The 18,663-nt window shown below is 37.5% G+C and overlaps 2 protein-coding genes across 2 annotated transcripts; both read right to left on the bottom strand.

The window, feature by feature from the left end:
- Positions 1-153: 153 nt before the first annotated feature.
- Positions 154-5,594, bottom strand: LOC126601543 (putative pumilio homolog 7, chloroplastic). Its single transcript, XM_050268261.1, has 5 exons — positions 3,704-5,594; positions 3,441-3,603; positions 1,356-1,519; positions 705-960; positions 154-594 (listed from the first exon to the last, which is right to left on the bottom strand). The coding sequence occupies exons 1-5, from the start codon at positions 5,194-5,196 to the stop codon at positions 490-492; spliced, it is 2,181 nt and encodes a 726-aa protein (XP_050124218.1). The 5' UTR covers positions 5,197-5,594; the 3' UTR covers positions 154-489.
- A 3,890-nt stretch (positions 5,595-9,484) lies between these two features.
- On the bottom strand, positions 9,485-11,896 carry LOC126601548 (uncharacterized). Its single transcript, XM_050268266.1, has 5 exons — positions 11,498-11,896; positions 11,333-11,406; positions 10,554-10,683; positions 10,137-10,460; positions 9,485-10,032 (listed from the first exon to the last, which is right to left on the bottom strand). The coding sequence occupies exons 1-5, from the start codon at positions 11,612-11,614 to the stop codon at positions 9,760-9,762; spliced, it is 918 nt and encodes a 305-aa protein (XP_050124223.1). The 5' UTR covers positions 11,615-11,896; the 3' UTR covers positions 9,485-9,759.
- Between the last annotated feature and the right edge of the window lie 6,767 nt (positions 11,897-18,663).

Here is an 18,663-nt window from a genome sequence, read left to right as displayed (position 1 = left end):
CAAGGAATTCCTGGATAGAATTGCTGTGTACCGTCTCACAAGGCCTGTCACATACTAGCGCACAAGAGGGGTTGAACGTTAGAGGAATACCCAGCGGTTCATATATATAACACGAAAGAGATGATTGTCCGGACATATAAATAAACTTCAACCTCAAGAAAGAAACCACGGCGTCACATTTACACAACATCGAACAGAAATCCACAGTTCCGACAGTGGAATATCATACATCCAAAGTTATGATAAAGACACAAAAACAACAGAATATTACAAGAAGCAACTGCATCATATCGAATCAAAACTCTGTTTTAACTCCTTCAGACTTCTTAATGCCATCCCAAAACCAAGATTGCACTCTTCATCTGGGGATCAGTAAGAGATTTAGACGAACATCCCGTATCTTGGCTAGGGGAGCCAAAAAGAGAGCAGTTATTCGTAATTAACATAGAAAACAACAACAAAAACTTTCCGATATAGGCTTAAAACACATCACTTCTTCTTCAGGTCCTTTGAGAAAATCCTCTTGCAGTATGGACTGGTGCGTAAGATTGTATGAGGCCTAACTGCTTGGACCAGAGCAGCATGAAGAGGGCCCTGCCAACAAAACAAACCGATTAGAACATGTGTGTGTGTGTGTGTGTGTGTGTGTGTGTGTGTGTGAGAGAGAGAGAGAGAGAGAGAGAGAGAGAGTGAGATTTCTAAACCTTGGTAACTCCAAGAGCAGATTGAATGACATAGTTGGCATAAGGGTCTTGCAACAACTGATCAAAACGCGGAACTGAGAGCAATTCATGGATGATTTTTGGCCGGCTCTCTTCAAAATACTTGAGGCACTTTTCAACAACATGACTACTGCACTTCTGCATGGAGAGGCGTACAAAATTTCCTTTTAACTGATTAGTCAGTTTGGCCATGGAAGATGGGATCTTCAGCTCTATGATATATTGAACAACATAATTCCTGCGGATCAAATGGAACAAAATAAGACTACACATCAGTCATAATGCCAAATCAAATTGTTCCACGGAATAAAGGATTAAATCGTTAGTAGCTTGTAAGATAGTAAACCGAATTCTAATTGGCAAGAGAGATTAAACGAATAAAGTAACACAATGGTTTAATCTGTAGATTCTCATAAACTTCAAAGTCATGTCCCTGTAAGCCTGCTATTAATTACAAGATATACGATTTAAGTTTGCATCTGAAGTGGATCAAAGAATTGATGATTGGAAAACTTTTGGTTCCTCAAGAAAAAAAATTTATCAAACAATAGTGGATTACCATATCATATTAGGGGTTTATGGCCAGCAAAGAACAGAAATTATGACAGTTTGAAGACACTCGTTTATGATTACCCATAAGGATCTTGCGAAAGGAGAAGCCCATTTCTTGAAATTTCATTGATCAGCTTATCTCGATGTCTCCCAATGGCATGTGCAATGCATTTTTGTAGTACACAGCATCCATGGCGTTGAGTTGCAATCTCAACACAAAATCTTGCAGCAGCATCAAAAATAAACTACAACAGATGATTAACAGAATAAGTTTAGAGTCTTTTCAACGAAAACAAAGTAGGCCCTACAGAAAGCACATAACCAGTCCATAAAGCATTGGAACTTCAATAATTTTGTCTGTTCGTCCTTGTTTATATTTTATCTCATATCTCTGTAAAATAGTTTCAAAGTAAATATATATTCCAATTCATCCTACCAATCTTCTGCTGGAGTTCTGACAGGTAGGATTGTTAAAAGCGGACTTACAGTCACCTATTAAATCTGAAGAAGCATCTCATTACTCTGCTATGAGAAGCTCTGCTTCTTTCCCTTTAGTCAAGGCCTCAAAAGCAAATTTACAAATTGCCTAATCCATAGAACACTAGATTTGCATCAAACATGTTGGAAATAACGCCTCAGTTTATCTCTTTGCATCGATTTCTTTTGTTCTTCTCATTGTTCTCATAAAGAAGCTAGGTGACATGTTGATTCGTATAATTTTTGAACTGCTACTGAAAAGCTCATAGTCTTTGGTTTTGACAAGTGAACTATTTATTAATGTGGTCTTTAAATTTAGACTAACGTCTTCACTACTACCGAGAGTGGTATACTTGCATACATCTAACTTGCCCCACTGACTTCCTAGCGTACAAACTCACCAACAGATTTCAGAAACAAACCCGGCATACTCAGAATGACTCCTTTACTAAGAGATCAAAATAAAATTTTGTCAGTATTAAGAGATAAAATTCTTTGGGAGCAGCCTCTCCATAAATGTGGGTAAGGCTAGCCGACATTCACCTCTCCCAGACCCTGCGTAAAGCGGGAGCCTTGTGCACTGGGTACGACCTTTTTTTTATTAAGAGATAAAATTCTGCAAGATTAGATGCCAATCTTTTCTTATCAGTAATATACCTTCCATCTGATCTTTAGATCAACAGTACAGGGAATTTGACTTCACCAACAGAAGAATATGTTTCTGAAGTCGCTGAGAATATTTCAGAAACTTACAGAGGACTAGATGAATATAAGGAAAAGAAATAAGGTTCAAAACTGAGGCATGATAATCTCTCTAATGATCCTCACAGAGATCTATTTGAACCCTAGTCCAGAGGTTGGTTTCAACAGGGTTCACAACTGAACTTGAAAGCTTCTCCGGAGCTTTGTACTATCATCTGATTAAGTTTGGACTATTTTAGGCATCGGCATGAACAGCAGAAGAAACGTTATACGTTCAAAAGTTGTGACGAAGATAAATTAAACACTAGCCAAGGAAGAGTTAGTGAGATTGATTATAATGCAAGATTAAGTTTCCTCCCAAAGAATGGTCAAAGGTAGTGTCTAGTGCCATGAGGATACAAAACAACACTAAAGTGGCTGGCCCCAAAAGGCAAGATATTGGAATTTGGCACCACCTATTACTTGATTTATAGTTTGTTGCCCTATTTACAAGCACAGTGCACACATCCAATGAAACAGTTCACACCTTGAATATGCACTTCCAGCAGTATTATACAAAAACATTCTATATAGGTTACCCAAGTAATCAGTATGAAACGCCATTAAGGTTTTACTGGTTGGATTAGACACATCGCTGGTTGAATTAGAATAATTATATGGCTAACATTTGAAGGTTTAAGGTAATAATGCACCAAAACAGTACATTGCCTACGAAAAATATGGCTTCACAAAATATTGCATTTACAATTTGCATAACAGTTATGATCAACATATTTTTTCTTGCTAGTATCACATCAGCATTTGCATGGTACATATGCATACATACGCTATCTTTTCTACGTGACCACATAAAACTTATGAAAAAACACAAGAACGGAATAAGAAGAAAACATGAATTAGACGGTATTCATTGCAGAAGATATTTATTCTTAAGAGCCATATTTGAACCATCAAGCTAACAAGAAAAATAATTTAGTAGAAGGATACCTTATTGTCTTCGTTGCTAAAACAGTCCAAGCAACGTTGTACCACATGATTACCATTTGGATCCTTAATAAGATCAAGAAAACCGCATTCAAGGGACGATTTAACTAAAACGGTCTGTTTCCCTGTTCTCACAGTCTCAATCAACTTCTGTACCACACGAGTCCTGAAACCATAGCGCCAATTATATTCAGGAACAGGATATTAGTAAGGGTCTAATACTACGAATTTTGTAACAAAAAATAAGTACAGTATGAAGAATATACCCATGTGTGTCTAAGGAAACTCTGACAAGCTGTCCAGGTTCTTTTGTCACGCTGATTACAAATTGCATTCTTTGTTGTTCATTGCACACATCCAACAACTTTTGCATTAGGTAATTGCCAAACGGGTTCGTCATAAGTTCAAAAACATGATTGATTATTTTGTCAAATATTAATTGCAAATCTTGGCTGGTCCCCTCATCAAGCATCCTTTGTAAGAACCGACAGCCATACTGATCCTTTGCAATGAAATATATATATCCCTGAACCTCGGCCAATGAACTTAAACTTAGTACTGACCTAAACGAGCTATTGTCACTCTGGCTCCATTCATTTCCACTCATTCCGCCATCATATGAATCGGGATCAAGTCTAGAGCTTTTCTCTCCTGTCTGCATTGCCATCTTAGTGCAAGAGTTCTTGTATCCCTTCGAAGACTTGCTACCTTTATTGATGGCATGATTCAACCGTTTTCCTTGCATGATGAAACTATCCTCGCAACCGTAACCCTCAAGTTCCCCTGCACAATTCATGGACTGGAAAGATTCAGGAACCCCATTAGTGGGATTCACTCTAGTCCATTGTTTTATCATTGAATGGTTATGTGAAAGATTGTCCACATTCAACTGTTCAACCGAGGGAAACTGAGGGGAAGTCATCGGATATGTAAGACTCTTTCCGCCATTAAAACCCATTGCATGTAGTAAGCTAAAATAATCCTCATCAGGGTAAGACATAGCACTAGATGGGTTCCTCTGATACCAGCCATCTCCCTGTTCCATTCTTTTAACACCACTAGGCCCATACAATGCATTCGGGTACACACGATTACAAAAAGACCCCATTGATTCGCCAACAGCGCATTTCGGCTGCAATCCAAGCAATGCTGACTCCGTACTCCCATCATATCTCCCTCCACGGCCGAATCCCGCAGGTTGGAAACCATCAAAATCCGAAACATTGTTCTTAGAACTCTCAAATAGGCCATGGTTTTCAGCATTCCAAGGACTATTCCCCCCAAAAAACCCACCACCGAGTCCAGTCCCATCCGGGCCTCTGTCAAATCCCATCCTTTTATTCCCACCCTCCTGTTCCTCCCCAATATGCAGCCTATAGAAACTCTCAGGCAAACCCAGACCATCCTCAGGCGGCTTAGAGTCCAGCCACAACCCATTCACGTAAGGTGTTTGATACTTTGCCTCTTCCAATGGGGTTGAATACAGAGACGGAGAACCGTCCTCGGAGGAATATAACCCACTTGAGAAAGAGCTCGACGGAAAGAACTCCGACGGCAGAGAGGCTCTGCTCACCGGAGAGCCGCCGAGAGGGTGGCGGTGATGCGGAGGATGAAGGAGGTGGAAAAGACTGGAATAATGCTGATTCCTGGTGGGATTCTCATTCCAGAGCTTTTCCAGCTCTCCTCCTTCTTCCCTCTGTAAAACCCTCATGTCTTCCTCAGATAGTTTGAACATCATACAACATACAACATACAACATAAAAATATAGTGTGTATTATATATAATATAATATACAATACACGTGAGAGAACAAGAAATATATAAAAATATACTTTCTCAGGAAAAACAAAGAGAACCCAGATTCAGAATCCGAAAACCCACGTCGGAAAACGATTCGGAAGCACGCAAACGATCAGTGAGAGCGTTTGCTGCAGTGCGAGAAAGACGATCACTGCGTGTATGTCAATGTCGTTTGCGGATTGGATTTTCGGCAATGGGGGTTTCTAGAGAGAGAAAGAGAGGGTTTTGAATTTTGGGTTTTTCTGTGAGTGTATGTGATAGTACAGTCTGCGACCGCCTCACACACTCACGCCATTAAAATGAAGAGTCGCACTACAACTCACTGCCCACAACAGCTCAGAATAAAAAGCAGAGCGAGAGAGGAGAGAGAAAGTCTGACTAGGAACTAGGCAAAGGCTATTTTTCAGTCTATTTTGTTTTCATTTTCAGGGCCCGAAAAAATATTTATTTTTTATTTTATTTCATGTTAAACGGATAATTATTAATTATTGTTCCTTACTTAATCAAGTTTTTAAATATTTGATCTTTTTATTAAACAGTATCTACTTCGTAAACAAGGTTCTAAAACTGTTCTAACAAACTCAGCTTAATTTTTTGTCGCCTCAAAGTTCGGTTTGTTATTGTTTCTTCTTAACCTAATCCAAATTTCATTTAGTTTCCAAATCTGAGTTTTTTTTTTAAATTGGGTACGATATTGATTAATTGGATAAATATTTTTTTTATTACAAGTAATGTGGGTACGATACTGATTAATCAGATAAATATTTTTTTTTTATTACAAGTAATGTGAATACTCTTAAGAAGAAAGCAAAAGGTTCAAAGCAGGGGTGCAATGGGTTAAAAATAAAATTCCATTCACCATGGTAAGTCATTGCTTGTAATAGGATAAATGAATAAGTCTACAAAATGATAAAGTGCATTTACATCGGTCTTGATAAAAATTTTGTTCGGGAGTCCCAAAATTCATTCGAACCTAGTCATAGTGAGGTAAAGATGAATGTCCTATCTACCAAAACAATTTACCATTTGCAATAGGATGAATGAATAAGTTAAGTACAGTAGTGTGAATCTACATTTAAACCTTCCTCTGGAATTCAACCCACTTGAAGGGAAAAAAAAGTCTCACACCGACATCACAAGTTAATGTTATCCACTAATAACAAACCACCTACCATCAAGAGATTTCTCGAATCAAATGCCGTCATATTCTCTTACAATATGCAACATTGTTGGAAGAAGAAAAAAGAAAGTAATTAATTAATTACTTAATCTTAATTAGTAGATTTATTTACGATAATTCTTTTTAATTATTACAGTTGTTTCCTACTGCCTGCCTGTGCTACGTTTATTTTCTGGCCAAGTCTTATACCAAAATTAGAAAAAGGTTACTTTCAGTGCAGTCAATGTTAGCTATTGGATTGGAGCCCAGTACAAGCAATGAAATCGCTTCATCCTATTGGCTGCTGCAATTTTTTTTTTTAATTTTTTTTTCAAATTACAAAATAATCCAGAGATATTAATAAGGTAAATAACAATTTACACCTTTAAGCAGAGAACTAATGGAATACTAAATTGAAGATTGAATAGGGAAGAGGAAGCATCGTTTATCTCTCAAGTCAAAAGCTATTGGGAATGAGATTCAATTCGAATTTCTATGTCCAGAGTATGCGAATTGAGAAATCTGAATCGTTCAAGAGAAAGAGAGATTTGAGACATTCAATTTTTTAATTTTTGCGAAGTGGTTCATTGTCATGAGAGCCGTAGGATTGAAATTGAGTGGTCCGAACCTCTTAGTCCGTAAGCTCTGAACACAGAGATCTGAAATGGATCTCAATCCAAGCTATAGGTCCACAATAAAAAGAGAAATTTTACATGAACTTATAAGTAAGTTAAGCTACTCTGTCATTTAGTTTTATAGCACTTATAACGTATACATCATTTTATTTTTCGAACGTCCGAGTTTAATCAAACGTTACCTACACGGCTACACACCCGGCATTTTCCCTCGTTATGGTTTGCACTTGGAGGCACAGCCCCAGTGAGCTCCAACCCGACCCAAGACTGACCAGAGAAGAAAGCTCGTTATAGTAGCCCATCACGCAGCCCACTTATCCCATTCAAACCAACAACAACAAAATATGTATTCCACTTCGTCCTTAACTCTAATAACTACTCAGTACTACGGTCTGATAGTATTTCTCTCCATTTGGAAGTGAGATATTTTAGGCTCGAATCTCGTGGATGGAAAATTCGATACCAAATTAGGTTGCCCATTATGTGACTTGGCCGAACTCCCCCTCCTTTTAGTGTAAAAATATCGATGTAATAAAAAATAAAAAATAAATTCATTAGTCTGAATTTTGGTTTTGTTTCTTTGTAGGGATATATAGAGATGTGGAGTTGAGGAAAATAGAGATTTCAGCTTATGTTTGTGAGATTTGAACGTGAATCGTTGTTTTTAATGCGTATATCATATCCATATACTGCTAAATTTAACAATAATGTATGCGCTAAAAAATTCAAACAATTTAACCAGTAGATCTAAGCCGTATTAACGGCAATGGTAAAAGGACTCTGATAATCTTTTGAAAAATTTGGAAAAGTAATCATATTTTAGACCCTATATATAATTATAGCCATTATTTTAGTTTTATGATAATTATAACCAAAACTTGATGTAAAAGTACTAATATACCCTTAATATTAGGGTTTCTCACAACAAAAACAAACTCTCCTTTAAACTATCTCACAACCATCTAGTTTCTCACCTTTTCTCATGGTTTTATGTTTAGTTTACTAGGTTCTCTTCATTTTTCATGTTCTCTAATTACATTTGAATATCAATATATATATATATATAGATTGCTTAAGGGAAGGGATCCCTATTTTTTGAAAAAAATGGGGATTAGGTGTGGGGCCCACTCCACATTGAATTTCAACGATCCGAATCGTCTATTTTGTTAGTCTCGATTCATAGATCATCCTTGCAAAATATTAGCTAAATTGGAAATGTTTAAGACATCTAATTGGGTTCAAGAAAATGAATGCTATATAAGAAACAATGAAATTTGATCTTGATAATTAAACAGGCAAATTGTTTCGAATTGAATTAAATTTTTGTAAAGATGATCTATGAATCGAGATTAACAAAATAGACGGTTCGAATCGTTGAAATTCAATGTGGAGTAAGCCCCACACTTAATCCCCATTTTTTTGAAAAAAATGGGGATCCCTTCCCTTAAGCAATCTATATATATATATAGATTAAAAAAGAGTGTAGAAATGGAGGGGTTCAAGAGTAGGGGTATTGGGTAGTATTTAAGAGGCTACCTTTTTATGCTTCAAGATCTCAATTAATTGTTATTTTTTCATGGTTAAGAGCGAATGGAGATTTTTTTTGTCATTAAGAGTATATTAGTAACTTTTACATCAAGTTTTGATTAGAATTATCATAACACTAAAATAATGGTTATAATTATATATGTGATCTAAAATATGGTTACTTTTCCAAATTTCCCTAATCTTTTTGCTGCTCAGCTACTGCCACAACAGGCTACAGCTGCAAACTCAGTTTAAACAACAGCCGCCGGCCAGATCAAAACGGTCCGGTTGCGTTCTTGAAAGATGTTTCACAGATGGTGGCAACTTTTAACACATAGAAGAAGCTCCATAACACCTAATTCACATCAGTTTTACCACCTTCCCCAAGAACAAGCTCACAAGCAGATTTCAAGATATATTCACAAGCGGTTTTTCCGAATACTTCATCTTTCTGACGTAGGAGAAGATTTAGGGATGGTTTGGGAGTGAGGTGCTTAAAAAAAAAGCACTCATAAAAAAAAGCTGTGAGGATTTTAGGTGTTTGGTAAACTGAAAAAAAAAGACTTATTTTGAAAGCTGTTATGAGAATAAACTGAAATCAAAAGAAAAAACTAAAGCTGCTATTTGCAGCTTTGGAAAACTAGTTTTTTTTCAAAACACACAGAGCTACAGTGCTCTTTTAATGAAAAGACCCACTATCAGACTTTTTTTTTTCAAAAGCATTTTACAAAAAAATTTACCAAACCCTCTGTTGATTTATTTCACAGCCGCTTATTCTCATAGCAGAGCCGCTTATTCTCACAGCAGCTTTTTTTCAAAGCACAGCAATACCAAACCAGCCCTTAAACCTATGGTCTAGCATTTGAACACAAACAACGCAAAAGTACCAAAATGAAACAAGTAATCAATAAAGCTAATCCATAAGTTAAAACCCAGTAAAACAGCCCAAGCACTTCATTAAGACAAACACAGAAAGAACAGAAGAATATGGACATAGACAACCCAATTAGCAGATAGTCCATCGCTCTGGCCGGCCCCCGTTTTAACCTAAAACATAACTCCCAAAACTCACAATGAACAAAAGAGAAAGGTCAAATAATATTGTAACAACACATCCTCCCCACGATTAGGAGAAAGCCCGAAACAAAACCAGACACCATGTGATCAAATAAAATGAACCAAGTTAGACCTAACATGATGTTAAACCAAAGCAATGCTACTCTCTCCACCTGGGGGTTTGCGTACACCTCCTAAGTAGTCTCGAGCCTCTTTCTTCCCATCCGCAAAGATGTTGCTGCCGCTCATCTCTCGTAGTTTTGCCGAACTCAGTGGTTTTTCAGCTGACGAAGGAGGAACATCGCCCTTGAATATATCATTTCCTGAGAGCTCGGAAAACTTCTTGTCATAAATCTTCTTGGCTGTCTTGGGCGCTGGTTCCTCAATGGATGTTATATTGCTCTGACCCCCACCAGGCTATTGCATAAAAACCAAATTCACAAGAAATCATATGCTTAACTACCACATAATGGGAACAGATAGTGATATGTATTAGGCGTAAAGTAACGCAGTTCACTTACATTAGAAACCTTCTTAACAGGCGTGCGACCGTTGGGTGAAGTAGGTTCTCCTATCTCGATGCTTCCCTTCAAGGCCAAAGCACGAGGAGCGGTAGTTGTCCTGGGTAAAATTTCAGGAGGGGGCGCAAATATGTCATGGCCACTAAGCTCCTTGAATTTAGATTCAGAGAGCTGCTTCTTCAGCCTTGCCTCTCTCTCTGCTTCCGTTTCCAAGGTTCCACTTAGCTCCCGCTGCTTTGCCACTTCGGGAATGGTAGTAGGCTTTTTGGGAGAAACACTCTCTTCGTCACCAAACGAGATATGACTGATTCCAGCAACCGCTTGCTGCCATATTTCCAACCATCAGAAGAAAAACTCAGCAAATAACATCTGTGTTCTAACAACAAATGCAAAACTTGACCGCATATTGATCGGTACCTGGTACATTCGAATTCCTGGCTTTATGGTAGGGTTCGCACCATCAGCTTCCGCGGCATCATTTTCTGCTTTCGGTGCAAAAATGCCACTCCCGGTGATCTCCTTCATCTTATGCGCTGAACAAGGTTTGCTGGAAATTTCATAGTTAACAATGTTAGAGGTCTCACATATTCCCACATCATATATATTTTCACTACATATTGTTATTCAAACTTTCACCGCAACTTATGAAACAAAACAAATTTAACGTTTTAGGAAAATAACAAAACCCCTCAATTAAACAAGTTTATTCACTTTATAAATACATGAATTCAAAGCTATCTCTGTGATTATAATCTAAAACATATAGATTTTTTGGGTGAAATTTGCAAAATATGGAAAATTGAATATTTATATGGATTCATGGGCCAAACAAGGTAGATCGATCACAGATAAATCAATCTTCAAGTTTAAAATTCATTTTTTCCATATTAAAAAAGGGAAATTTACTAGAAAATACCAAGTCAAATTCTAATAGAATATCCAAATAATGAAAAGAAAAAAAAATTTAAAAGCATTATTTTTTAACCATCAATTTGGTCCCAGAAATAATTCCTCAATTTTGGTTTTTTTTTTTTTTCAAATTCATAAGCATTGAAGAAGAAATATCCGTTGCAGGTCCACTTCCAATGGCCACAGAAACGAGAACAAAGAAACAAAATTTTGAAAAATAAAAAACCCAGAAAGTGAAATGCGAAGGAGAAAGCGCAAAAGCAGAAGCAGGAAGAAGCAGATCTGACCGTTTGTTCAAGCTCTCGACCTCCTCGTCCGTCACCTGCCCTCCAAACACCACCTTTCTGATCCCATCCGACGGCTACGATCAATCCCCAAACAAACAACGAATCAACAAATCAAAGAACAAACCGAGAGACAGAGAGAGAGATAAATGGAATTCGGAATGTCACCTGGTGGGGCCGCGAGGCGGAAGATGGAAGAGGAGAATCAGCCAGCGGAGTCTCGGACCAGGTGAGCAGATCCGCGGTGGATGTGTGGGGCTTCCTCACCGGAGTGCTTCTCTCCATTTCGGGTCGGGCCTTCGGATTCTCGCAGCGTCCGATTCACCACTACCACTATCGCAGGAGCAGTCTACCGAAATGACGAAACTGACCTTGTTCCGGAACGTTCCTGTGTGTGCGCTCTGGGGGTAAAGAGTGCTTTTGTGCGGGGGGGTTTGTGGGTATTTTAAAAGGCCTTTTTGGAAAGGGTGGAGTTGAAGGGAGAGTAGGAGTAGGAGCGTAGGAGGTGACTTGGAGTGAGCTACTGACTCTTCCTTTTTTGTTCTTTTTCTTAAAACGAAAGGCCTAAATCCGTGCCGGCTATATTTATAGGCATAATAGTTTGAAATGGCGAGTATGCGACGCCGGAGGCCTAGCCACGTGCCGGTTAATTTAATATTATGGCGTCTGCGTTGTGACAGGAACATGAATGGTACATCATGTGTTTTTTATATAAGTGGAGAGAAATTTTATTTTTCAAGTTATTAAATTTTTAACACATATATCTTACTATTTGTATAATGACATATAATGTACAATTTCATACCGATCATACTAAAAAATCTCTCAGTGATCTGACTGATGATTTTGATTAAGGAGGGCGGATGGTTTTTGAAATTTTGAAATACGGTCCTTGATCGCGTGGGTTTAGGAGATAATGTTTTCAACGGTCGGATCCAGAGATGATGACGTCCCAAGAGTCTCTCAAGGATTTGAAAATTGAAATGCATTATCTAATTATTGAACACAAGTAAAGCAAAAGCCTAGAAGCTCAATTTCAGGAACTTCATGAATCCAACATCATCTTTATTTATAAGTGAGAGGTTTTAAATTCGATTCTCGTTATATGTAAATTTGAATTATATTATTGCTAGCTCATTATGAGCATTAGCTCATTCTTTCATCCCCTTAGTGTGGATAATATCATTTGTTCAAAAAAAAAAAAAGTTTGGTAGATTTTTTCCACCCAACATGATTTAGATACATTAGAACAATCTACAATAAAGAACATTGCGGGCTTAGACAAGTGGGTTTATGATTCGTTTAGAAGTGCTTTTAAAATGAAAGCGTTTTTTATGAAAATACTGTTGGAACAAATCTTTAATAAAAATGCAAGTTAATTTTGGAAAAACACTTGAAGTATTCCATGTAAGAGCATGTAACGAAGGAAACACTTCAAGTATTTTTGGATAAAAATAATTTCACCAAAAGAGTTTTAAGTCATTTTAAAATGAATGCAAGAGCTTTTAATGAAAATGTTTTTTGAACCAAATTTTAGTAAAAATGCAAGTTCATCTTGAAAAACACTTAAATACTTCATGTAAGAATACATAACGCATGAAGCACTTGAAGTGTTTTTGAAACCTAAAAATAATTTCACAAAAGAACTTTCAGACATTTTAAAAACACTTTCAAATAAGTTATTACTCTGTACACGTAGATGTGGTTTGAACAATATTGATTTAAGATCCATAAAAATTGTTTTTACAGTTTTCTTGGTTAATAATTTAGACTCGTTTTTAGCCTAAGTAAGTTGCACCATCTCTACACGAGTTTGTTTAAGCTTGAAGTCTCTTTATGTCAAACTCTAGTTTTAAACATGCACACCATTTTTTTAATTTATTATTCTTTCATTTATGTGCCACTTGATATCATATTAGCGAACTTAGAAGGATAATGTCATATAAATTGAGAAGTACAACAATTTTTTTTTTTAAAGTAAAAATTAGTATTATTCACGGATCATGTGTGCAACTAGAATGCTATACTTCTTTATTCTTCTTAAAAATGAGAGAATATGTAATACAATCACAAATATATTTTCTTATGTCTATCGCACTCATTACTAGGGGTGCAACTCGGCGGGGTTTGACGGGTTAAATAGTCAACCCAACGGTCCCAAACCTAACCTTATTAATTCAGGTTTGGGTTGGACTCAAGTTCATGCAGGTTTATTCGAGTTTGGGTTTAAATTAAGTTCAGCCTTATTTAGGTTGGGTTCAGGTTTGCTCAACTTTATCAATCTCAATCTTGTAACACCTTATTTTATAAGATAAATCTCAAATTTTGAACCAAATAACGTCAAAATATTTAAAATTCAATTTTACACAAACAATACCAACATTTTAACCAAAAGAAACATAAAATCAACATAATCATTCATTGTTCAAATGAAAACCAAACAACAAACTTAAAGTATAGCCCTCCCAAACTTGTGTGTAGCTTATATAACATGAAGTGGGACATGTAAAATGTACATGAGCAATTCGGGCTAGAAATTGGGTTGAGTTTAGGTTGACATGAACGGGTAAATGATCAACCTAACCCAATCCAATAAATAATTAGGTTAAGATAATTAGGTTGGGCATAAGTGGAGTCCTGTTGGCCGAACTCAAATTGCATTCCTACTCATTATTGACGTGACCACATAATTAGTGTTGCATATACAAAGTAAAATATATGTCGACCAATAATATTTTCTTTTCCATGAAATCGTGGTGAGCTCTATATGCATGTTCGTAGGATATGTAAACAAGGTCAACAAGCTTGTTGAACAATATTGGTTGAATTGTGACTTTTAGAGTTAGAATAATTTGATAGACAAGTGATTTTATTTTATATTTATATTTGCTTTAAGGACGTGCTCTTTTTGCCACTAGCTCTCCAAGACCCAAGAAAAAATGCATGATTTTGAGGTCTCCTCTCCCCATGTGAGTTGTGAATGCGTGACCCAGAACACACAAGTGCAAAATCTTATTCTCATTCGTGGGGCAACGTCACGTGTATATTGCCAGCCACTGTTTCACGTGTACGCTAAGCTTCTCGCATCTCTCTCTCTTTCACCCGGTTTCTCTTTCGCACGAGATTTCCTTTTTTTTTTTCTTTTTTTTTTTTGGTAAAATAGATAATATATGTGTAATATATAAAATAAATAAAAAACAATATTTACGAGATTCTACGAATATGTTTATGTAGACTATGTTCTCAAGACAACATCAACAGTTCCTTTTATTATCTGAAATAATATACATACAAAAAAGAACTCTCACTTTAGCGTATATAATCTCACTAAAGTTATTTCCTATTTATCTTTGTGATTGGAGAGAACCTAACAATGAAAGGAAAATAACAAGAAAAATATTAAGGTAGGGGAAATTGACCATCAACAATAGTTACGACAGGAAATTAGCCAGAATAAAAGTTTATGGGAGAAGTTGTCAGTGATGTATAAAATTCTAAGTGAAATCGACAAGGTTTAGGGTTTATCTTACATTGCCGGTCCCAAGCCCGGATAAAGGAGGAGGGGGAGGGCGTCAGGTAGTCGACAACCGGCACTCCTAGGTTACGTCGAATCCTTATGAAAATGAATCCAGAACGAATTCGCGCTAAAGCTAGGGTGTCACCCGTAAGTGGCGTGCTGTGTGGCCCGAGCACAGTGATAAGTGAGCAAAGGTCACTGTATCTTCATTGGCACCCGGATGCAGTGTTAAATGAGCAAGGGGGTCATCGAAACTTCTTTTTGAACGACTCCACTCAAAGTTATTTGGGAGCATATGCTCCTATCAACTTTAAACAGGACACACAAAAGAAGTACTTTGATCCTATTAGACCGGGGAGGGTGAAGAAGTTAGGACAGAAGGTTAGAATTCAAAAGAGTAGAATGCGTTTAGGAACGTGGAATATAGGAACCTTAACGGGAAAATCTATGGAAGTAGTGGAAGTTATGGTGAGGAGAAGGATAAATATTATGTGCCTACAAGAAACTAAATGGGTTGGCCTTAAGGCAAAGGATCCAGAAAACTCAGGTTTTAAACTTTGGTGTTTGGGCATAAATAGAACGAGAAACGGTGTTGGTATCATCGTGGACAAGACCTTGACACAAGATGTTGTAGATGTCAAGAGGGTAGGAGATAGAATCATGGCAATCAAGATTGTAATAGGACAAGAACTCATCAATGTAATTAGTGCATACGCACCTCAAGTAGGGTTGGATACGAGTTTGAAGGAGAAATTTTGGGAAGACCTTGGAGACTTGGTGAAAGGAATTGCTCAGACGGAGAAGGTATTTATAGGAGGAGATTCAAATGGACACGTGGGCAAGGAGACATGCAACTATGGAGGTTTTCATGGTGGCCATGGTTTTAGGGAGAGAAACGAGGATGGGGAAGCTATCTTAGATTTTGCAATGGCATATGATCTCTTCTTAGCCAACACCTTCTTTAAGAAGAGAGAAGAACATGTGATCACCTACAAGAGTGGGTCGTCAAAAACACAAATAGATTTTCTTCTAATGAGGAAAGGGGACCGTATAACTTGTAAGGATTGCAAAGTTATACCAGGAGAGAGCTTGGCTAATCAACATCGCTTGTTAGTGATGAATGTACATATCAAAAGAGAGAAAAAAAAGAACAAGACTTGGAAGTGCCCAAGGACTAAATGGTGGAATCTAAAAGGAGAAAAACTAGTCATTTTCAAAGAGAAAGTAATCACCCAATGTGTGTGGGATAGAGAGGGGGAAGCTAGCCAAATGTGGGATTCCATGACTAGTTGTATCCGAAAAGTAGCAAAATAGGTATTAGGAGAGTCCAAGGGCTTTGCTCCACACCAAAAGGAATCTTGGTGGTGGAATGAGGAGCTATAAACAAAGGTGAAGGCTAAGAAGGAATATTGTAAAGGCTTATACAAGGATATGACCGATGAAACTGGTGAAAGGTATAGAAAAGCGAAGCAAGAGGCGAAGAAAGCTGTGAGAGACGCTAAGCTAGCGGCTTATAACGATATGTATAATCGACTAGATACCAAAGAAGGAGAGTTGGATATCTATAAACTAGCTAAAGCAAAGGAAAATAAGACAAGGGACCTAAACCAAGTGAGGTGCATCAAGGATGAGAATGGAAAGGTTCTTGCTACAGAGAACGCGATCAAAGACAGATGGAGAGGTTATTTTCATAATCTTTTCAATGAAGGACTTGAAAGGAGTACTTCTTTGGGGGAGTTAAGTAACTCAGAATAGTGTAGAAACTACCATTTTTATCGCCGAATCAGGAAGAAATAAGTGGTTGTATCTTTGAAAAAGATGAAGCATAGAAAAGCAGTGGGCCCAGATGATATACCGATCGAAGTGTGGAAGGTCTTGGGAGAGACGGGTATAGCATGGCTCACTGACCTTTTCAATAGGATTTTGAAAACAAAGAAAATGCCAAATGAGTGGCGAAATAGCATATTGGTGCCTATCTACAAGAATAAGGGTGACGTACAAAATTGCATGAACTATAGAGGTATAAAGCTAATGAGTCATACAATGAAGCTCTGGGAGAGAGTCATTGAGCATAGATTGAGGCAAGAGACACGAGTTTCAGACAACCAATTCGGGTTTATGCCAGGACGCTCAACCATGGAGGCAATCTATCTCTTACGAAGATTTATGGAAAGATGTAGAGATAGGAAAAAGGATTTACACATGGTCTTTATAGATTTGAAAAAAGCGTATGATAGGGTCCTAAGAGACATTCTTTAGAGGATTTTAGAGAAGAAATGAGTATGAGTAGCATATATCCATGCTATAAAGGATATGTATGATGGAGCAAAGACTGCCGTAAGAACTCATGAAGGACAAACCGAAAGCTTCCTCATAACTGTAGGGTTACATCAAGGCTCATCCTGAAGTCCTTACCTTTTTGCATTGGTAATGGATGAGTTAACAGGACATATTCAAGATGATATTCCTTGCTGTATACTTTTCGCAAACGATATAGTGTTGATAGATGAAACTCAGGAAGGGGTAAATGCGAAGCTTAACCTTTGGAGATAAGCGTTGAAATCTAAAGGTCTTCGCCTAAGCCAATCAAAGACAGAATATAAAATGAGTTAGGGGTAAGGATCGAAGATCAGGAAATACCAAAGAGCGACTGCTTTTGCTACCTCGGATCTATCTTGCAAAAGAACAGAGAATTAGATGGAGACCTCAACCATAAAATACAAGCTGGATGGATGAAGTGGAAGAGTGCATCCGGCGATGTTGTATGGCACAGAATGTCAGGCGGTAAAGCATCAACACGTACATAAAATTGGTGTAGCGGAGATGAGGATGCTTCGTTGGATGTGTGGGCACACGAGAAATGATAATATTAGGAATGAGGATATCTGAGATAAAGTAGGAGTAGCCGAAATTGAAGGAAAGATGAGAGAAAACCGGTTACGGTGGTTTGGACATGTGCAAAGAAGGCCTACTGACGCTCCGGTTCAAAGATGTGACTACGGGACAGAGGAACAAGGTCGAAGGGATAGAGGAAGACCTAGGAAAACTTTGGAAGAGACCCTAAGAAAAGACTTAGAGTACTTGGATCTAACAGAGGACATGACACATAATTGAGCGCAATGGTGTTCTAGGATTCATATAGCCGACCCCACTTAGTGGGAAAAGACTTTGTTGTTGTTGTTGTTGTTCTTTTTAATTAGTTGTGCAAGATAGTGATGTAGAAAATATGGCATAGATAATCGAATGTCATCTCTGAAGATGCAAAACTGGCAACAAGACTGGTGAAGTGCAGGTCTGGTCGTCGATGTCAAAATAAGGCTTATAATATTTCGTTCAAAGAGCACGAAGCAAGGACATGTCACACCAACTTTGCTTGTGACATAAGGGCAATTTTGGGCAAAAACCTTCATTCACTATCCCAAAACTGTGTTTTAAGTTTTAGCGATACTTTTGAAACTTTGATAATTGTTTGTTTTCTTTCCTATTTGAACCTTAAGTCCTTTTAAGGTTTGGGTATGTGGTTTGAACGTGTAAATACACCTGCTTTAGGTAGGGTTTGTAATTATTCATATCATCAATCAAACTTGAGTTTTACTGTCTCCTTCATCCAAGAGAATTATAGAGTTTGCTAGTTTTTTCTAGCCAAAGAATAACGTTGGAGCTTCCTTGCGTATATCTTGCATCAGATAGTAGGGGTTTTTTTGTAATATAAAGTTCGAATTTCTATTCATAGGGCTAGATTATTAGACATTATAATAAGGCTTGATGGTAAAATTATCCGTTGGCATCAATTTTTCCCTAGGCACCCGTTAGGAGG

Source organism: Malus sylvestris, chromosome 15, assembly GCF_916048215.2.
Source record: "Malus sylvestris chromosome 15, drMalSylv7.2, whole genome shotgun sequence".
Taxonomy (NCBI): Eukaryota; Viridiplantae; Streptophyta; class Magnoliopsida; order Rosales; family Rosaceae; genus Malus; species Malus sylvestris.
Note: the sequence above shows the minus strand (reverse complement) of the source record. Positions and strands in the feature narration are given on the sequence as shown.